Source organism: Acomys minous (genome assembly GCF_964271855.1).
Source record: "Acomys minous genome assembly, chromosome: 5".
Lineage (NCBI taxonomy): Eukaryota > Metazoa > Chordata > Mammalia > Rodentia > Muridae > Acomys > Acomys minous.
In genome coordinates, this window is record NC_140494.1 from 86,705,095 (window position 1) to 86,727,894 (window position 22,800).

The following is a 22,800-nucleotide window of genomic DNA, read 5'->3' on the forward strand; positions in this document are numbered from 1 at the left end:
TAACGTTTGGCCAGCCGTACCTTTGAATTTGCAGTTATGACATATTTATAATATCTCAACTCTATGAGCCAGTTCCGATTGCTCTGTAGTTTGCTCCAATGGGCAATCTTCTGGATATGAAACTCTTAGTACTTGGTGTCACTAGACTTCATTGGCACCACTGTGGGAGTTGAGTGACTTTCTTCTGCTCAGTGGTGACTTTTCAGCCAACCTATGCAACTCTTGTCTGCTAGTCCAAGGATCTAAGGACCAAAAGAATAGGTCAGACTATGGTCTGCTACTACAGACAACGTTACTTCAGTCCCAGTGCACTTTTATACACAAATGTAACAAAGAAAGCAGTGATCCAAGTAAGGCTGTTTGAGTTCAGGAAAACATGTAAATAAGCATAAGTAAGCACATGCTAAATATTAACAGAGCAGCCCTTTCCAGAACTTTCTCAGGACAGACCAATTTAAATAAAATTGCCTGGCAGGTACCACAGCATTTTTCACAAGGTAGGTTTTATTTCTGCATAAAGGGTTTAACTACATGAAATCCAGCAGAGAAGCGCACCCAGTGGGCATCTGTCTATGCTTTATCCCTAACGCAAAGAGAACCCTGTGCATCACTCTCAGTGGTCAGAGTTCAGCCTCACATTGTTGCACTACTGGCTAATTTGCAATGGTACAGCTGATACACAAATACAATTCCAAGCACCAGATGAAACTCTGGACACATAGTTTGATCTCAGGAAGAGCTGACCCTGGAGGAATTTGAATTTCTGCCAAGTGGTTTCTTTACAATAATTTTTAAATGGAGTTTTGTCTTACATAGCCCTTTTATAGAAAAGATGCTACATTTCTTTTACCTTTCCATGAGGACATGTGAGTATGAAATAAAAACAAAATAGAGATCTTCCGGCAGTCAACTTTTCATCCACAAAAGCACTGACAAGCACTTGTTGCTCTGTGCCAATCCAGGACTCTCCTGGGGCTAAGCAAGCATTTATATGTACTTATTTCTTCCATTTATTTGCACAATTGGAAACAAATGCTATATATTGAACCAAGTCAAAACAGTGGGACGTGTAATCAAGTCTTTCACTTTGCTGCTGTCCTGGGAACCCAGAGTTTCTGCTGTTTCAGTGTAGAGCCAACCTGTGAACTCACAAACTCTGTGTATTTATCTGGCTGTTTCTCATCCTTCTGATCCACAATGAAAGCACATGATCTATCCCTGGCATCATCCAGAGACGGACCTGCAAGCCTGGCTCTAATGGCTTAACTTCTCCAATCCGACTCCACATTGCATAAAGGAGACTGGGCTGTTTATTGCCCTCTATGAGTTCAGGATGTAAAGTAGACAGTTACAGGACAAGGATGCTCTCAAGCAGAGAAATTCTTCAGTTTTCATGTTTCCAAGAGGCTTAAGTCTCCAGGACAGGAGAGAAGTTGCCTTCAAAACATCAAAGACTGCCTCTCCTTGGACTGTATCTAGGCTACATGGTCATCAGCACAGGGCTGCCACAGCCAATCTCTACAGAGCCTGTGTTTTTCCAGCAGGGTGTTCCAAGGAAGAGAAGGGGAACAGGGCAAGTAGAAGTGTTTCACTGCAAAGTAGCATGCAGAGAGTGGTGGGCTACAAACAGGCGAAAGAGAAAGTGTATCCCGGGAACAAAACAAGGAGGGATGGAAAAGTCTGCAACTTACTCTTACCAGAGTCCACTGTTCAGGAAAGTGGGGTCCACATTCATTCGGTTGACCTGCTCCTGTTAGCTGAGAAAAACCCAAGACAAAGATATGCCAAGAAGCAATGAGGTGGTGAGAGGCAGGAGGATGGAAGGAAATGAGAAAATAGTGAGAAGATTTGAAGCCATGGCAGTGATAGCATCTCACTAGAATGGACTTGCTCAGTGGGGCCAGGAGTAAAGCTAAAGAGCAGCTGTCTGCCCTGCATCACCATCACTAATGGTGCCTTGGTCTCCGGCTACAGCAGCAGAATGGAAGTGTTTAAGGATTATGATATCACCGGGAAAGAGGGTAGAAGGTCCATGTGTTTCAGGAACACACGGACTAAAGTTGGGGAGGTTAGCATGCCTCCACAAAGGGAAAATAGGCAAATTTATGAAACATTGCCTTCTTTTGTTGGATAGCTGCAGTGTTTGGCAGATGAGAATGACCTCCATGGGCTCCTAAGCTTGGTCCCAGTTAGTGGAACTGTTTGGGAAAGCCTAGGAAGTGTGCTCTTGTTGGGGGAGATGTGTGACTAGGGAGTGGGCTTTATCTACCTATCTATCTATCTATCTATCTATCTATCTATCTGCAAGCCCCTGGTTAAATGCTTCATTTCATAAGAGTTGCCCTGGTCCTGACATCTCCTCACTTCAACAGAACAGAAACAGATAGCGGAGAAGATGATAAGTTCTACAGCTGCCAGTACAGCAGTTCGGCTACACCTATCGCTACAGGACAATTTAACTAGACAGATTAAAATGGAATCTGTGTACATTTTAATCACAGTAAAAGAATTTTTCAAAATAAAAAAAAAAGAGATTACAAAGATTTGTACTAACACTGAAGAGATCAGAAGGAAGGTGCGGATTCTGCAGTCATCTTGAAGGGACAGACAGCCTGCCGCACTTGCTCACTAATTAGACGAAAAAAAATGAGAAAGGAGAAATTAATAAGAAGAAATTTCTGATGAGGAATTTCTGCTCCTAAGTAGTTTGGCTGGAACAGTAAATGACAAGGATACACATGCAGTGCGTCCATCATCCAGCTAACTGTCAAGGCTGGCCTGGCTTTGTGTCTCTCCACTTGCCTGTAAGGAAAAAAAAAAAAGGGCCAAGTAGGCCCAAGACCTTAACTCATAAGACCTTCTCCAACTTTTCCATCACACACATCCCATATTGTCCATAACATTTGCATTCCTGGTGAGTTGAGTACTGGGATTATCATTGCCCCGGTAGCAGTAATGTCTCTCAGTGGTTGAGACCTCACGTTGTGCTGACAGCATCTCTTACAGGCTCATGTGGTCTCCTGCTCTTTAGAGGGATTGTGAAATGTTTGGCAGGTGAAACTCAGCTGGAGGAAGTAGTTCTGGGAGGAGACAAAAGGGAGGTTTAAGGTTAAGAGCCCAACTTACCTTCCTGTTCCATCTCTAAACTACCCAGATGTGGGCTGTTGATCCCGAGGTGAGCTCTCCTGGTCTCCGTGCCTTCCCCTTAAACCCTGAGCTGAACCCCTCCTTCCCTGAAGCTGCGTCTTACCAACCCTTTAGTAATAACTAGGAAAACAACTAGTACACCTTGCTTCTTCTTTCCCTGGAAAGTGAGTCCTGACCTAACAACTGTTCCATGTACCACAAATGCTCACTGCTAGCCTTTTCTCATTTTTTTTTTCCTTAAAGAAAAAAATAGACACCAGGAGAGCCCCTGGGTAAAAATATCAGAAGGAAAAGATTGCTCTCCCAAGGCCTGACATTCCCTGGAGCACTAAAAGGAGCTCTCAGAGGAAGAATGGAAAAAACAATAAGAAACAAAGTTTTAACATGGTCATTAATTAAGTTATAGTCTAAAGCTCATTAGAATCTATTAGTGCTTTGCCAGCTACTACAAATTGGAACTCTTGTTTTAAACCACCAATTCTCAAGAGGAAAGATTATGCAGTTTAAAAATAAGGCTGTGTTTTCTCCCAAAGTTTTTAGTTGAAGTGTTCCGTAAAGTTTAAATGTCAAGTAATATTGAGACAAGTTGAAAATTTTTGAATTTACCAAAGGAGATGGAAAACACAAAATTTGCTGATGCGTGTATGTTATTAGCATTCTGCTGGCGTAGACCTCATCATGGAAGGAGAGTGGGTGTGATAGAAAGTTGGAGGGGGGCGGGAAACAAGAAGGAAAATTATACTCTTACTTCCACTGATAAGCACTGTGCTCGGCTCTTTAGATATGATCATACCTGACACTCAAAATTTCAAGAGGCTTATGTTACAGAATCCCAACTTAGTCTGAATGTTGGTTATCAACTACTGTGTAACAAGTTATCACAAACCTAATGCAATGAAACAGTGAACATTTCCAATCTATAGTGTCTCTGTGTTGGGGCCTGGACAAACCCAGCTTGGTCTGTGTTTGGGTAAAGTGATCATCACTGGAGTAACTAGGGGTGGAAAGTCACTAGAAGCAGCACACTTGGGAAGGGTCTTTCCAAGGCTCCTCATGTTTTTGCAGAACTAATTATCCTGGGGCTTCTGGCTTGATGGCAGCTGTGCCTTGAGAAATATGCAGTTGCACAGTTGCTCCATTCTGTGTAACCTCAGGAACCACAGCAAGCTTAGCTGAGGCCAAGTACCAGACCCCTGCTGAATTCAAGGAGACAGGGTCACACTACTGCAAGAATACACGGGAGGGACGTAGCGGCTATTCTAGAATGGGTAAGCATGGCAGCTATGCCTATAATCAGGCCAGTAGGGAGTGCATTCAAGAGACCTATGAGCTTGAAGCCAGTCTGGGCTACAGAGTGAACATTTTCCTAGCATCTGTAAGATCCCTGTATAACTCCAGACTTGGAAGGAAGGCAGAGGACAGGGGATCTCAAAAGCAAGATGGCCAGTCTTAATTTGGGATTAAGAGACCAAACTTGACTAAAAAGGTAGAAGAGAATCATAGGGGATGACTCCTGATGTCAACCACAGGCCTCTACATAACACACACACACACACACACACACACACACACACACACGCACACACACACACACACACACACATGCACACACACACACAGAAAGATTAACTAAAACCAAATAGCACATGTGTAGTAAATGATCCCTACTTCCAAAGGCTACGTTTGAATTATAATCAACACTGTACTTCTGAATACCTGGGTTATTTAACCCCTCCAGATTTTCATCTGCTTATTTAAGACACCAGCAGCTCTATGAACTCAATCTTAGGTTACCTTCAGTATCAGCAAGCATAGTTGTCAGGGATGGTTGCAACCTCTCCCACTATACCTTTCCAGAGGGGAAATAGCAGTGGTAAGCTTTCTGAATCCTCACGCTGGGGACTTATCAGCCGTGTTAATGTTCTCTGTGGTTCTTTCTGCAGTGTCATTTATGGCCTTGTGATCCGAACTATTTGGATTAAAAGCAAAGCCCATGAGACGGTGATTTCCAACTGCTCAGGTAAGGTTCTGAGTTTTCCAACTCTCCACTAAGCTATCTCCTACAGATCGGCTCTCTGTCTGGAAGTATGGGGTGGAGCTGCCTGGATCCACAGACCAATAATGGAACAGACCCCAAAAAAATCTTCCCATAGGACTCTGTCTTTTACTTGGCCTCCCTGAAAACTGTGGGAGAGGGCTGGTGAGATGGTTAAGGATATAAGGGCACTTGTTGCCCAGGACCTGAATTCAACACCCAGAATTCACTACAGTAGAAAGGGAAAGTGGACTCTAGAGAGCTGAATAAATAAGTAAGATGCAAATAAAAAATACATGAGGGAAGGAAGAGGCTACTTTGGGCTTATCCAACTGTACAAACATCGTCCTTTACAACAGCTTTTGAGGCAGCTGTATGCCAGGCAGGAAGAAGATTAGGGGCACAGCACATCTACCGAACCTGTTTGGCTTGAATTAGAAATAGGTGACTCTGCCATCTGACCACAGGATGCTCTTAAGCCATAAATCAAGCATGGCTTAGCCCATATGTTTTTCTTGCCATGCTACCCCCAAACAAGACCGACATGGAGACAGCCCTCTAGGACTCTTCCCTAAGTTCCATTTCACTGAACTTAGTTGCATGGCACCTCTACCCAGCTCTGTGAGACCTGGATGTGGCCCTGATTCCCAGGAAGGAGTGCCAGGCCTGCTTAGGTTATGTTGGAGTAAGCAAAGCAAACCGATGCCCAGAAAGAAGAAAGGTTTCTGGTTTTTCTATAATGTGACAGAATGTAGAAAAGATGACTCTGCTTTGGTCTGATGCAACTCCAATCCCTTATGTCAACACATGCATGTCCCGCAGGCTCACACACACAAAATAGCTACAAATGTTCACACACCAAGACTCATATACACTATAACACACACACACACACACACACACACACACACACACACACACACACATCTGTACTCAGACAAGGACCACAAACAACTATACAAAACTCTGGAAGAAGTTGGCTTCTGCTCCAGATCTAGCACTGGGAACTATGACACCTTACAAAGTCATACAACCTTCCTGGGCTCCAGGGAGTTAAAGGAGTAGCTGCATTAGACTCTGTCTAAATCTATGTTTCGACTTGGGCTCCCTAAATCTGCATCAGCCATAGCTGGAGCTCGGCATATCACAGTAGAAGCTTTCTTTTCCCATGAGATAGGAGATGGCTGAGAGGTTTATCCGGCGTGAGCCTGTTTCTTTCCTTAGAGAACGCGGAGAGGAATGTGAATCTTGGCATTTTTGTCTCAGTGCAGGTGGTAGGTGGTGCTTCTGTGTTCTCCTGTGAGCCAGCAACAGGAAAGGCAATGGGCACGAATCTCAGGCCCTGTGTCCCAGTGACACAGACAGGGCAGAGGGAGAGGCAGAGCATCTGCTGTTGGCCAGCGGACAGACATCCTTCCATTTGTTATCGCTCTAATCCCCACCGAACTTCCAAGGTGGTGTTCTTCAGATAACAAACAAGCTCAAGAGCGAGGCGCCTTGCTGTTTCTCTGTGTAGCACATGATGACAAGGCCAGGATCCAAGGGCATGTGACTGATGAGAACACCTATCGTTTTCCCCTTAAGCTCAGCCACCTCCCACGAGGAAGAAAATTATAGAAAGAGAAGTGATAAATGACTTTAACAACAGGTCCAATTTGGGGGGAAACCAAAAATGAATAAAACAAAACCCGTTTTTATTAAAAAATCCGAACCCAAGGTCTTTGGTCCAGCATATTATGCATGCTACTCCCCTGGATCAGCCCCCAGGCCCATGTGTGTATATGTATTTGCTTTAGTTGAGGTACTTGGGGTCCTGTTGTTCTTCCAGACTTCGATTCTCCATCTTGTGACTTCTGCACGTTGCAGAAGGCTTGTGTGCTCTCTGCCTTCCCCTCTGAGATCTTACCCTCCCTTCCTCACCCCAAACAATTCTTCTTCTGTCTGCACTCCTTGCCCAGTGAGCTACTGGGAAGCTTACCTCATTTTTCATGAGTTCACCATTCAGAAAAGGGAGCAAGGCACATACAGCCAGAGATCTGAGGTGATCTAAGGTGGGCTTCCCAATCACAGTAGCAAGCTCTCTGCCTCTTCTCTGCCTCTCCCCCCCTCCTATTTTTATTTTCTAGTCACAACATTGGACTTCCCCAACCTCCAGTACTGAATCAGTACAAAGCCACTAATATGCATAGCATTGCCTTTTCCTAAATCAGAAATGGCTACTGTCAATTTTTACCACTTAATATAATTTTGAGTCTTCATTGCACCTGTGTTTAGTTTGTCACCATCTGTGACCTCCTTCTGGAAGGAGGCCAGCTGCTATTCTCAGAGTATCATCTCCTGTTAGTATTTTATTCATCAGTGGACTTTCCTTGACATCCCATGTGTCACAGCAGCCAAGAAGCTCAGGAGCTGGCTGGTAATGCGATCTCCAGTGGTGTTGTCATGCCAGGATCACTGCTCATCAGCAAGGTACATTGGCTCAGATTAGTGTGAACAGAAGCTCACTTTGTAAACACTGCCTGCCAAGTCGAAGTCATCCTTAGTGTGGAGCCCTTCTTCTCTCTGACAAGCATGTTTACTTTCTCTCACTCAGAGGCTGACGTAAAGGAAAAAAAAAAAGAGGAACAGCTTCATAAATGACCCGAAGACTCCCACAAGCAGATGGCATAGACCTCAAACATTAGCTCTCACAGCCTCATGGGTTTGAATTCTAGGAGAAGCTACATCTTATGGTGAGGGCATTTACTGCATGAGGAGAGGAGATTAGAGAGGGAAAGCCATGAGATGGACAGACTATAACAATTCTGGAGAGAAATGGATCTCACCATCATGGCTCCACTGGTGTGATGTGGTCTCTACTGTACCAAACTACAAGGTTCAAATTCTATGAGGCAGAATGAGGCAGAGAAACAACACCTTCAGATCAGGAACTAAGTTAACATTCTGCTATGATGAGCCCAGTAAGTTCTCTCAGCACCAGCCCCCTCAGTAACTGAGGACAGACAAGACACCTTTCTACACATAGATATGGCTAACAAAATGCATGCAAGAAAAATGCAAAGATATAAGCAAATGACTATTGTGGAAGTTTGTAGCTAGCACAATTCCATGTCGTTAACATGTTGGCTTGCCCCAGCTGATTTGCAAAACTCTGTTTTGTTGAGGCTGGTAGATGTTTTTAAGACAGATAGGAAAATTCAAGAGCTTAGAAAATTCAAACTATTCCTGGAAAAGTAGAACAAAGTAGAAAAGTTTTTTTGGTTTCAAACATGAGTTCATTGTAAAGTCAAAGTTGTTAATAGAGTGTCCTTGACATAAAATAGATAACAGTAGGAAATAATATGTTCCTCAAACAGATCCAAATACACATAAGAACTTGATATATGTCAGAAGATCATTGGGTAAAAAATAAAACTTTACTTCCATCCACAGACAAAACATAATTCCAGGGAAATTAGAGTCTTATATGTAAAAATGTTTCTTTACTTTTCAAACAAAAGTAAGATACCATCTTTATGACACTGGAAAATAAAAGAATTATAAGACAAGATATGTGGTACATTAAATTGCAAATGAAAGTGCATTAGTTTGAATCTCTTAGCGCTTTAAAAAGCAATCTGAGTGCTTGAGGAGAAACTATTTGGAACACATGTGCCCAGAAAAATGTGAGTATACAGAATGCAAGAAGGACACTTAAGGTCAATTAAAACAAACAAAGAACAGCCACATGCTAACACTCAGCAAAACATGAACAGGCGTTTATCAGATAGGAAAGCCAGACCCTCAGCTCCATCAGGAATTAGAGAGATGTGAGTTTAATTCTCCAGTGGAACCAACTGTCCACCAACGGAATTGATTTGTTAAGATGATCTGATCATTCTAAGGGCTGCATGCAGACGAATCTCATAGTTTCCTCTTTGCTTGGCTGTAGCATTCTTCATATGTGCATCAGGCTGCTGGTCTGCCTGCTTCTGGTCTGTCCCACATCCTGTCAGTCATGACCAAGACCCAATCTCATCAGATCTTCCCTTTCTTCCCTTCCTAGTCCCCATCTCTCCTCACAGTGGAGACCAGCTGAGGCAGCAAGTAGGAAGCCACATCCTTGCTTTGATTATTGTCTCAAGTATAAACCTTTAAAAGGGTATTTCCTGGTTACAACCTCTGGTGTCAATAGCTTCATCTGGGAACTAGGCGGTTCTTGTTGGGATCTGCACACACTTAGAAGGGGCCCCTGATTGATTTAAGGTTGCGTTGTATTTTCACTTCACAATGGCCCACACAAGAAACATAGCCAGTGCAGACCAGAAGCTGTTGGTATTTACAAATCTATAAAGTCAGAAATTTGGAGACTTTCTCTAACTCCTTTATAATCCTTGTTAAGCCAAGCGTCTCTGATCTAAGCTCATTTCTTTTTTCCAGCTCTTTTCTAAGTGTGGCTGGTAACAAATCAATACAAAAACGATCAATGTAATATGCTCTTAACATTATAGTTAATCACGTTCATTTCTATCATCTGACAGGGTAGGCACACTGGCTCCACATGTGGCACATCCAGCAAACATATCACCATCTTCCGGTCACTCACCACCTGCCTGTGTTCATCCCATAGTTGAGTAAAGGATGCATGATGCAGTATAAAAAAACATTTAACCAATAAGCCACAGGGGCAAAATGCTTCTCAGTGGCCTGTGTTTTGTGTTTCTAGTAAGACAGCTTCTATACACGATATGAATGTCTGCTTCAGTTATGGGAAGGGAACTCCAGGGCTATATAAACTCTAAAACATGAGTAGCCTCAACAAACCAGAGGGTTTTAAAAAAATATTTGTTCATTTTAATTTTATGTCTATGAGTATTTCCCTGCATGCATGTATGTGCATTACAAGCATGCCCAGCACCTAGGAAGGCCAGAAAAATTATGAATTCCTTGGAGCTGAGATTTTTGCCTGAATTGGAGTGTAGAGTAGAAAACAACTAAGAAGTGAATTTGTTGACACTCCCTCAGACCCTGTTGCTACCTCCTGTTAGTACTAAAATTAAAAACCGCCAGAGAAAAAGCTTCAAAATGCTTTCATCTTGAAGGGTCAGACAAGGAAGCAAGCTGATGGTGTGAGCAGGCACACCTCAAGACAAGAAAGGGGCAGGAAGTTCTCCTGGGCTTTAAGGTCAAAGGGCTATGTAAATTTGGCATCGACGGGAACATTCTGAAATAATAGCACTCCTTACTTGTGGTCATGGAGGGGGAAATGCTGGCTGTGAAGCTCAAGGGGCGGGAAAGTCCTAAAAGCTTCATCAGCTCTGCTCAGGCCCCTGTGGACAGCAGAACCCAGAGCCCAGACCGGGGAAGCCACAGCTTGCCTCCGAGTAGCAGAAGATTGAGAGCAGGTGCCTAGGGAAGGGCAGTGATGCTGACCCATCTGAAACCCTGGGATTGAATGGAAGAGTCTTGAAGGAGAGAGCAGGGAGGTTGCACAGGAGCACGGACATCTTCAGAGAGCTCATGAGGGTGTTTCTAAAGAGGCTGCAGCTGTTGTACAGATGGCGCCTAAGCCAGAGGCTCTCCATAGGGGTGGTGTCTGGCAATAGTGGGTGAGGTGGAACAGCAGGGCTGCCCAGACCAGCAGCAAGGATCCAGACCTGGTCAGGATAACATGGTGGCCCCGGGGAAGTAGTGTCCAGGACGATGTGGAGACGATCTGAGATGTGCTCTTGTGTTTGCCCAAAAAATTAGCACCACAGGATCCTGGGAAGGAAATGGCCCATCCCATAATTGAGCAAAGGACTCCTAATATGATTAAAAATAAAAATTAACTGATAAACTCCAGGGGCAAGTAGGTTATATTTGTGGATAAAAAGTTCTCATTGATCAAAATTAATAAGTTTCAAAAACTTCAAAATATTTTTTTAAAAAATGAACCTGAAATACATAAAATTTCTACACATGAAACATACTTGTTTTCTAATGTCTCTCCTGATAGACTGCCTTGTTTCAGAGCAATTTACCTGCACATATTCCAGGTCCCGGGAGGAAATCTGGAAATTTAACAGGAGGAAAATTCACTTTGATTTAAAGTTCCAGGGGACCAGTCCCCGGATCCAGGTGCTGGGTCTACATAGAGAATGGGATTCTGGGATTCTGGATAAAGGTGCTTTCTGCTCAAGCCTGGGTTGAATCCGTGGAGCCCCTGAAAAGGCAGAAGGAGAAAACCAACCCCACAAAGATGCCCCCTGGCTGCTTCATACACACACACACACACACACACACACACACACACACACACACACAAACACGTCGGCCATTCAGGTTCTGTTCTCTGCAATACTAGTTACATAATCGCATAACCACACACATAAGAAATAACGAGGTCTTGAAAGGAGCGTGAGTCCTTGGGAAGGTGAAAAACTGGAGCCAACCCCTTGGAGACCAACTCTCTGGACTGACCTGGCTCCAGCCGCCCCTTGGAACTAAGGCAGTGTTGGCAAGCGTGGTGTTTCCAGGCGCAGATCTAACGAGCCTGCTGCCTCTCAGCTTCCTAAGCCATTCATCCGACGACAGCTGAATTTCACTGTTTTCAGTACAGCACAGTGCCAAGTCCGGAGTAGAAATAATCCTTTTATCTCCCAATAAAGGAGAATTACCTGCATTCTGTAACTCAGCTCTCTTTGAAGAGCAGCCTTTGGAGCTGGAGGCTTTGCGTTGCCTGGAGTGGTCACATTAAAGATGATTTTTCACTGATCTCTTTGGGAGATCCAGAGGGCAGGGAGTTGATGGTATTGTCATTTAGTCACCCTGTGGAAAGTGGTGAGATTTTCCATTTTAAAAGATTTCAGAGCGCAAATGTCATTCTCAAAAACTTTTCTGAAAGACAAATTAAGTTTTCAAAGCCACACTGTTTAGGGACCAGCTGTTACCTTGGGCCAGCATGTGGGGACACTTCGAAAGGATATAATTTGATCTGCTATCATCTCTCCTTGCCCCTGTGGAGATAATCTGACCCTGATAATTTCCTGCTGTCTATGGCCACGTCATTGTACAACGGACTATCTAGGTAGTAATACTGTCAGTTTTCTTTTACAAAGACAGATCACACTCATCCCTAAACACTGTTAAAACTTAGTTCATTCCAAGTGGCAAGGTAACTGACATGTCAGCATAGAGCCTGACACTCAGAATGTCTTCACAGTACCTCAGCAAGCTAAATATTATTTTCCAAATTAGGACACCAAGGCTGGAACTTTAGGCCACTTACCCAACCATCTAGTCACTGGTGGAGGGGAAGGATTTGTTCAGGTCTGCACCGAGGCCTGCATCCTTCCTGTGATACCACCCTGGAGATGTGGGCTTTTACCCTTAGCAACTACAGAAATATGAACTGTTACTTCTTCATGGGAGCAGGCTAGCCTGGGCCTTAGAGGATACCTAAAAGACTCTCTGGCCTCTACTTGCTTTAACAGTGCTCCCACTCCTACACAAGAACACTTGTGTCAACCTAAACTAGAAAACTAGAACCAGAAATTTCCAAAGTCCTTGCAAGGTAAAAAGCACGCCTCATAAGAATCATTGCCGTGGAAGGACTCTGGAGTGCCTATCCTAGACTGCTAAGGTTCTGTGGTTCTGAGAAATATGGAGAATAATTTAAAGACCCAACCTGAAGAAGTAAGAATGATCACAGCCAGCATTTAGTTCTTTGTACCTATAAAACCCATTCATTAGTAATAGCATCATCAATTCCGATGCAGAAATAGCCACATTGTAAAAATGCTAAGTAGCACTCAGTAAGCAAAGCATTTAGGAGAAGCCCAGAGTCTTCCTGATTTGTCTTCAATGGTACCCTCCACTCTAAATCTCACACAACCTTAGGCAACATCAAAACAAAAGCACATCCTCCTCCTTCTTGCTTGATGTCACAGCTTCTGGTTCCCCAGCCCCCTGCCCATCCTTACCTCTTTACTTTTGGAATTCCTCTCGCTGGTTAGAGTTTACGTGAAGGTAACCACACCCTTTCATGACTTCCCAGCACACCTCCTGGAATGGAATGGGCAGGAAATTACTCTCTCCTTTGTCCATGTTGTGCGGTGTCTCTGTGATCTCATCCATCCTCGTGGGGATTGTTATATTTCTTTTAAAATGTTTCTAGAAAAAAAGAAAAAGAGCTCTATCTGGTCCTTTTTGGTCGATCTATATCTAAGGTCAGATGTGCTTTGCTTGGTGGACAAGGCTAGGTGGTATTGGAAGCAAGCCTGAATGCTTAGAATATAGCTTAACTTCTGGCCAGTTCCCACAATGATTAAAATATATTTCAAGTGCAAAACAGTGAGGACAGTGGGGTCTGCAGTTGACTTCTCTGGCGAAATGCCATCTTTTGCCTGAGCTGTCTTTCTAGTTGTGCTTACTGGGGCCAGCTCCAGCTCCTTGGCATCCAGTAAAGAGTAGGGGCTGGCTAGCATTCTGCCCATGCTTCACCAAGTGTGTGTAAAGTTCGCATGTCCCATGAGATGAGAGGTCTTGAGGCACAGGGTCCTGTGGCCAATGTTCCTTCTCCCCGTCTCCTCTTGACCCATTTCATTCAGCTCTATTGCACTTTCTGCAGATCTCAATTGTTATCCTATCATGTGTATCCTCCCATTCCTCCTTGCAACCTTCGTTTTTAATCACTGCTCCTCAACTGGAAGACGTATGTGTTGACTTCTTCAACAAGCATTCAATAATCCTTCAATGCATGGACTTCAATTATGGCAAAGCCCCGTCCCACAGAGTCTCACATCCATCCTCCCTTGAAAGTCTTGCCTTCAGATGACAGTCACTTTTGGTTAAAGTTTTTGTGAAGGCTCAGTTGTGGTTGTTTCTTGTGGCTTGGGCTTTTACCGAGAGCCGCTTCAGAATGAGATTAGTGAGTTGATCTGGAGTAGCCATTCTAGGGGTTAGAAGTGACTGCTTGGGCTTCTCAGGACAGCACCGGCCTGAGAGCAGCCCTCAGCGAGCAGGCCCACCTCTTGTAGCCTTGTGATCTAATTACAGCTATTTCTGACCTACTAAGAATCCTAGTACCCCTTGGCATTTGCATTAGGTTGCAAATTGAGTAGTTCCTCTCAGCCACCCCTGAGCCATCATAGTTTAAGACTGGGTCCTTCCAGGTGGTAAACCTTAAACCCCTACCCAGATCTAGCCAATGGACAGAACATTCTCCACAGTAGAGTGGAGAGTGGGATATTACTTTCTCACATACTCTGGTGCCTCACCTTTGACCATGTCCCCTGGAGGGGGAGACCTGGTGGCACTCAGAGGAAGGATAGCCGGTTACCAAGAAGAGACTTGATACCCTATGAACATATACAGGGGGAGGTAATCCCCCTCAGGCACAGTCATAGGGGAGGGGAATAAGGGGAAAATGGGAGGGAGGGAAGAATGGGAGGATACAAGGGATGGGATAACCATTGAGATGTAACAAGAATAAATTAATAAAGGAGAAAAAAATGAAAAAAAAAAGACTGGGTCTTGCTCAAACTATGGCACCAGCCAAGGACAATACAGGCTGTAAACTTCAAACCCCTACCCAGATCTAGCCAATGGACAGGACATTCTCCACAGTTGAGTGGAGAGTGGGGTCTGACTTTCACATGTACTCTGGTGCCTCATATTTGACCATGTCCCCTGGAGGGGGAGACCTGGTGGCACTCAGAGGAAGGACAGCAGGCTACCAAGAAGAGACTTAATACCCTATGAGCATATACATAGGGAGGAAGTCCCCCTCAGGCACAGTCATAAGGGAGAGGAATAAGGGGAAAATGGGAAGGAGGGAAGAATGGGAGGTTACAAGGGATGGGATAACCATTAAGATGTAACAAGAATAAATTAATAATAAAAAATTTTCAAAAAAAAAGACTTTCACAGAGGAGCAGGACATAAGCAGTTTTGGAAGCCTAACCTGCAGTGTTCCTCAGTCTTGTCCATTTTACCATCCCCTCCCCTTTCTATCTACAGATGGCAAACTGTGTAGCAGCTATAACCGAGGGCTCATCTCAAAAGCAAAAATCAAGGCCATCAAATACAGCATCGTCATAATCCTTGGTAAGCATTGTCCTCCCTTGTGTTACAAAACCGTATAAACATCCTGAAGACAAGCTGGTGATAGACAGGCCATGCAAGGAAGGAATGTGCTACAAGCGCATCTACCTTTCATTAGAAAAAAAAAAAAGCTGTGGGATTCACCAGCGTATCTGGTTTCTCTGAGAGCCAATGACTGGCCCCTAATCTTTCTCTCTGTGACTATAGTTGCCCACCAAGTTCATGGATTGGATCACTTGGAGAAAATCTGATTAGGACTGAACTACCCAGAGCTTATATACAAATTATCCTCAACTCAATGGCTTCATTTAAGACATTGTCTCCCCAAGGAAAATAAGAAGGAGATGTGCGTTTCTTTTGTATATTTACTTTCAGACAGAGTCAACAATACTTCCCTTACAGCCACAGCGTATGCCTCTCACCCTTCTTGTCTGCTGCCCTTTTCTTTCTACACTTTGGATCTATAAAATCAGTTTGCACTGCCGTGATTATTTCCTGTTTTCTATTTTTATCTGGCATGATAGATATTCATAAATATAGTTTTATTAAAATAGATCTTAATATAGAGAATCTACAAGTATATGTAGAGACCTACTATATAATCACACACACATATGTATTTCTTTTTTTTTTATAGTTTGGTGGTTAGTGTTAATTGTTTTTTATTTTATTAATTCATTCATTTTCTATCTGAATAGTTATCCGATCCCTTGTATCCTCCCATTTCTCCTTTCCTCCCTCCCTCCCATTTTCCCCCTACTTCCCTCCCCTATGACTGTGACTGAGGGGGACCTCCTCCCCGTGTATATGCTCATAGGGTATCAAGTCTCTTCTTGGTAGCCTGCTGTCCTTCCTCTGAGTGCCCATTAAGACTTTCTCTCCTGCCACAATCATAAATCCATGAAGGCAATGACTTGCTCTTGAGTTACACGTTATCCTCAAAGCCTAAAGTATGGAAACATATACATGACTGAGTTAATATTTGACTCAATATGAATATGAACAAGTGAATGAAAATATACAAAAAAGGAAGGAATTGGGGCTATTTTCTTTTTATTTAGCTGGTATACCCCATCTCTTCTTCATTAGAAGCATTTAGAAACCCCAAGAAGGCATCAGCTGTGTGTCAAATCACCACAATATCTCATCTCCCCTTTCTAAAATACAAAATGCCAAAAGGACCACATGCAGCATGCATGACTCGGCCAGCCAAGGACAGGCACACAGCAGCCCTGCATACTCAGCTACAGAGGCATCACCGCTCACCAAGGCTCTAGGAACTCTCTCAGAGGCTTTTGGAGGACAAGCAGAGATGTTCTGCCTTTACACAAGAATCAACAATACCCATTGTCTGAATGGCAATCTTCATGCTGGTGTATGCCTGGTCAATCAGAAATTATATTCACAGCCATATTAAGTCTTTTCAGTGTGCAGGCAGGGATGCCCACAGGCAAGTCAGAATACTGTCAGACTAGCTATAACAAATAATTTTGTAATGCCCCTTTACCATCCTAAAATGATAAATATCTGTAAAACCAAATATTATAGTTTTTCAAGTCAGCATACTGCTCTATAAATCAGCTGGAACAAGAGTAAAAGAAAAGGAATTTATAATAGAACAATGTCAATCTTACATGCAGCCGTATGGGCACAGCTACACTAGAAAAGTAATAAAGAAATCAAATGCCTACACCTGTACAGCTACAGGTGACAGGCAATACAGATGTTTTTATGGAGACATTCAAATGTAAGCTGTTTTACTGTCACTAACCTGATTATCTGAGCAAGCAAACAAACCCTGGTAAGTTTCAAATTAAATAAAATCATTGCTTTTCTGTCTACAATGGAAGTGTATTCCTGAAAGCTTCAATATTTATTATAAATATTTAGGTGTACCTTTAAACATGGTTTGCTCTCTAAACTAGGGAAATTATAGACAGGATCTCTTTATACTTAAATGCCACGTTCACCATTCAAAATGTATGTGAGACATGAGACACTATTGGCTGGCTGAACTGCTCACTCTAGAATGTAAAAAGACTGCCATTCCTGCAAAACACTCAGAGAGAGAGAGAGAGAGAGAGAGAGAGAGAGAGAGAGAGAGAGAGAGGAGTTGCCATTGGTGCACCAGAACTATTCCAATGATGGTATTAACCACCCACAGTGCAAAAAGATAGTGATCTTAGTTTTTGAATGAATCCCATTTAAGACATCAGTATCACCTATGGGGCGGGGAATCATGAGTTAATTTCTCATTTCCAAATTCTGAATCAAGTTTCTGAATCCCTATCAATGATAACGGAAGATAGTTGCTCCTGCATGTAGATGTCCATGGATACTGAACTGCTACTCTGGGACAAACTCTGAGGGTGAGATATGGTGGGAGAAATAAAGTTGAGACATGGAGAAGGGGAACAGTCTGTGTGCAGGTACCCAAGGCTATGCAGTTCTGTATTCACCTGTATTATCCAGAGAAATGGCAGATAAAAAGGTGATAGCCAACTAGATGACAGAGTGATAGATGATAGATAAATAGATGATGAAGGGACAGACAGACAGACAAACAGATGACTGATTTTCTATAAGAAACCGCTTCATGGGACCATGATGATAAAGAAACCTCAAGCTCTGTGGTGAGGTGGGAAACCCAATGTAGCCACTCTTGCGAGTGCGAGTCCAGGTCTGAACCCAAAGGCTTGAGAACAAAATTGATTCTGTATGTTTCTGTTTAGCTCTGAGTGTGGGTCATTGTTCTGGTTTGAAGAGAATCAAACAGAGAAAGTGAATTCTCATGGGACCTTATTGTTATATTTATGCCTTCAATAGGTCAGATGAGGCCCATTCACCAGTGGAAGGCAATCTGCTCTACATACGCTACTGATGCAGATATTGTTGTCATTCAGAAACATCCTCAGACACATCCAGAGTAATATTTAACCAAATGTCTGGGCACCCTGGTGCCTGGCAAGGTGACACATATGCAAACCATCACAACAGATTCCTATATCCCACTCCTGTCCTTTGATGCTTTGAACTCACACATAGTTGATTTGGACAAGAGGAACGAGTGCATGTTTTCTGAAGAGGTTAACATAGGCATAGAAAAGAACTTTGAGATCCTAATGATACCATTATGATCCACACTTTAAAATTTTTAGGATCACTTTATCCTGATATATATCCTAGAATAAGTAGTTAATGTCTGGTCTGATTTCATCCTGTTTTGTCTCCCTCAGTAATCTCTAAAGGATCTTGCTCTCCTTCTTTCAGCACTGTGATGGGTGGGAGGCCATGGCCATGCATGTTCTGCAATCCCACATGTTCTGCAATAAGTGCACACTACTGGAAGTCAGAGACTCCTTTCCAGACAAGATTGGGCTACTCTGAGCATAGGGATGGTGTCTCCAGGATATGTGCATACCGGTACACATGTTTAAGCAAACATGACATTTTATTAACAAACACAAGTGTACATAACAACGTGTCCAAGGACAATATTCCTGAGAGATCTCTGGTACCAAAGAACATCCCAGTTAAAATTCCAGTCACAGCCAACCAAGAGTGGTGTTTCAGATGCAGTCATGGTGGTGCTAATGGCTTTCTTCTCCCTAGCTTTCATCTGCTGTTGGAGTCCCTACTTCCTCTTTGACATGTTGGATAATTTCAACCTCCTTCCAGACACCAAGGAGCGTTTCTATGCCTCTGTGATCATCCAGAACCTGCCAGCCTTGAACAGTGCCATCAACCCCCTCATCTACTGCTTCTTCAGCAGCTCCATCTGCTTCCCCTGCAAGTAAGATGTGTTCTCGCTGGTGTCAGATACACCAGCAGGTTTTTACATCTAGACCCTGATTCTCATTTTCTTCCCAAAGCTCATTAGTTGGGCACAGAATCCCCATCTCATAGATGAGGTGCTTAAAGGTTAGAATGTTCCCAGTAATTTGATGAATTCAAATCCAGACTCAGGGCATGGCAGTGCTACACACGTGGAAATCCTTGATTTTGATGGAATCTTCCCCCAATGAACTTCCTCAGTATAAATCTACCAGAAAGTGATACGCAACATTTTCACTACTTATAGGGAAAGCTTTACACAGTAAGGCTCACAAGACTGAGTGACATTGTTGAGGTTATACTGATCATTAGTAGCAGAGCTGAAATATACTCCCCTGACACCTACTGTCATTCTGCTGTTTTTCATCTGTTCTCATCAGGAAAAAAGTGGAGAAACTCATAGCAGAGAGACTAATAGGATGCTTTAAGGCTTTGTTTAATGGCAGTAGCTTAGGTTCAGATCCTGCTTCTACAAAGCCAGGTGTCAACTTGGGGGGTGAACATCCATAGGCTTTCTTTCCTGCATGTGAAGGTGGGGATAACACCAGAGTCTACTTCTTGGTAGATGATGTTTCTGTTCACTGAGTGCAATGGTAGATGATGACACTATCCACTGGGCTGTAATGGTAGATGATGTCACTGTCCATTGGCTGTAATGGTAGATGACGTCACTGTCCATTGTCTGTAATGGTAGATGACATCACTGTCCATTGGCTGTAATGGTAGATGATGTCGCTGTCCACTGGGCTGTAATGGTAGATGATGTCACTGTCCACTGGCTGTAATGGTAGATGATGTCGCTGTCCACTGGCTGTAATGGTAGATGATGTCGCTGTCCACTGGCTGTAATGGTAGATGATGTCACTGTCCATTGGCTGTAATGGTAGATGATGTCTCTGTCCACTGGCTGTAATGGTAGATGATGTCGCTGTCCACTGGCTGTAATGGTAGATGATGTCACTGTCCATTGGCTGTAATGGTAGATGATGTCTCTGTCCACTGGCTGTAATGGTAGATGATGTCTCTGTCCATTGGCTGTAATGGTAGATGATGTCACTGTCCATTGGCTGTAATGGTAGATGATGTCACTGTCCACTGGCTGTAATGGTAGATGATGTCGCTGTCCACTGGCTGTAATGGTAGATGATGTCGCTGTCCACTGGCTGTAATGGTAGATGATGTCGCTGTTCCCTGGCTGTAATGGTAGATGATGTCTCTGTCCATTGGCTGTAATGGTAGATGATGTCGCTGTCCACTGGCTGTAATGGTAGATGATGTCGCTGTCCACTGGCTGTAATGGTAGATGACGTCGCTGTCCACTGGCTGTAATGGTAGATGACGTCGCTGTCCACTGGCTGTAATGGTAGATGACGTCACTGTCCACTGGCTGTAATGGTAGATGATGTCGCTGTCCACTGGCTGTAATGGTAGATGATGTCGCTGTCCACTGGCTGTAATGGTAGATGATGTCGCTGTCCACTGGCTGTAATGGTAGATGATGTCACTGTCCATTGGCTGTAATGGTAGATGATGTCGCTGTCCCCTGGCTTTAATGGTAGATGATGTCGCTGTCCACTGGCTGTAATGGTAGATGATGTCGCTGTCCACTGGCTGTAATGGTAGATGATGTCACTGTCCATTGGCTGTAATGGTAGATGATGTCGCTGTCCCCTGGCTTTAATGGTAGATGATGTCGCTGTCCACTGGCTGTAATGGTAGATGATGTCTCTGTCCCCTGGCTGTACTGGTAGATGATGTCGCTGTCCACTGGCTGTAATGGTAGATGATGTCTCTGTCCACTGGGCTATAATGGCAACTGGCAGAGGAAGAGGTTCAGTTGTTCTAGCTTAACAGGTCTTTGGTCTTTAATGACCTTTCTTAACTATTACCTCTTAACACCTATGATGCCTTTTCAATGGGTTAAATCATTTTTCCTTTATTTCTTTATTCTGACTTTCTCTAGGGAGCAAAGATCACAGGATTCCAGAATGACATTCCGAGAAAGAAGTGAGAGGCATGAGATGCAGATTCTCTCCAAGCCAGAATTCATCTAAACACTAAAGCAATGCTGCTAAGCTGAACTCAATCAGATCTCCAGACCTTCATCACCAGTTAGTGTGTGTGCATGAATCTTGAGCCATTTCCTCCTCCTTACTCCTGCATCAACTAGCAGATACATGAGGCAAAGTTCTTCATGAAGGCATGCCAGTGTAATGCAAACACTAGACAACATGAGCTCATCATGTCTTTGTGTCAGCTAGGAAAGATATTTCTCTCTTCCAATTTCTCCCAGCCCCCCTTCCCACGGCTTGCCACCTGTGCCAGCAGTTGCCCTGCATCCTTGTGAACTGATGACACAGACAAGCAGAAGATATGGGAAGGCTATCCCTGAGTCATCTAATTACAAGTTTGAAAGTAAATACAACACTTAACAAAGGCAAGACTGCTTTCTACCAGTTTTGTATTGAAAATTGTTGGGTATTGATGGGATGTGTGCCCCTGAAATGCCAAGAAATTTACTTTCAGATCCTGGAGGAGGAAGAAGTGTTGGCAGGAGTAAGCTCTCAAGCATTGTGACTTCTAAAAGGGACAGTGCATCTTCCTGCTAAACAAGAACACCACGCAAGCACATTCTCACATAGCAGAAAGATCACACCAATAGTCATAGACCCTTGACCAAGAATTCCAGAGAAGACAGCTGAGACCTGGAACTCACAGCTCTTCGAGGCAGCGTTAAGGCTCTTTCCCTCCTTGTATTCAATGTTCAAGCCGCTCTGAGCTCCATTCCACACACTTCAGGGATACTGCTGCCCATTTTCACTCTCACAATTCTTGTTTCGTGGCTTTCCGGACATGATGCTCTTGCAAGCTCTTTGCGGTCTTGTTTGCTGTACCCTTGGTCTATCTGGCTGCTCTGCCAGGAAGTGCTGGTGGGCCTTATTTTGACAGGTCTGCAGTTCAGCATTTATGAGTATAATTCAAATGAAATATAACCAAATGTTTTCCAGGCATTTTTTTTTCTTTAGATTTTTCCAGAAGTGGAAATGGCAATCATTTGACTGTGTGTACATCTCCACCCACGGCCTTGTGACGCGCATGAGCACCCTATTTTTAGCTTCTCATACAGTCTTTGACATTGAAATCTCCTTGGCAAAATCATCCCTTCCAGAGTTTAAACCTTTTCTTGTCCTTTTGGCTGACTGCTGGTGGAGTCATTAACATGCTCAGTCTATTTTAAAAGCATCCCATTCCTCTTTATCCTATCAGCGCAAAGACTGCTTGCTTAAGGTCGTGGTGGCAATTTCTCCACGAATTTCTTTTTCAATTCCATCTGACATTAGGGAAAGCATCTCTTTAGGCAGAAATCAGACACTTCTCCAACTGTCTCTCAAAAAATTATTTCCTAAGTTTGAAGAGATAGGATGATCCACCTTTCTGTCTGCACAACACTTTTGAAACCTCCCTCCCTCTTCATCCAATCAGCCAGACGTGAGCAAGCAGAAGCTTTGAGTGGCTGAGGCGCACTTTTCAACATTTCCCTTTAAATCAAGATGTGCCACAGAAAAAGCACAGAACTGCTGCTGAAAAAGCTGCCTGCACAGGAGCCAATTAACAAGCAGAATCTGGCGGGAGTCCTGGCTAGCAAAACAGGAGGCCCGGGCTCTTGATAGAGGCTTTCAATCTCTGTCAAGCTCTGGTCTGCAGGACCTGTCACACGC

The 22,800-nt window shown here is 43.6% G+C and overlaps 1 protein-coding gene across 1 annotated transcript in view; it reads left to right on the top strand.

The window, feature by feature from the left end:
* Nucleotides 1-21,517, top strand: part of NPSR1 (neuropeptide S receptor 1) — a 196,337-nt gene extending 174,820 nt beyond the window's left edge. The window contains exons 6-9 of the mRNA XM_084781551.1: nt 5,091-5,167; nt 15,164-15,250; nt 18,860-19,040; nt 21,045-21,517. Coding sequence (XP_084637677.1) covers nt 5,091-5,167; nt 15,164-15,250; nt 18,860-19,040; nt 21,045-21,135 — 436 coding nt within the window. The 3' untranslated portion in view covers nt 21,136-21,517. The remainder of the gene's footprint in view (nt 1-5,090; nt 5,168-15,163; nt 15,251-18,859; nt 19,041-21,044) is intronic.
* The last annotated feature ends 1,283 nt before the right edge of the window (nt 21,518-22,800 follow it).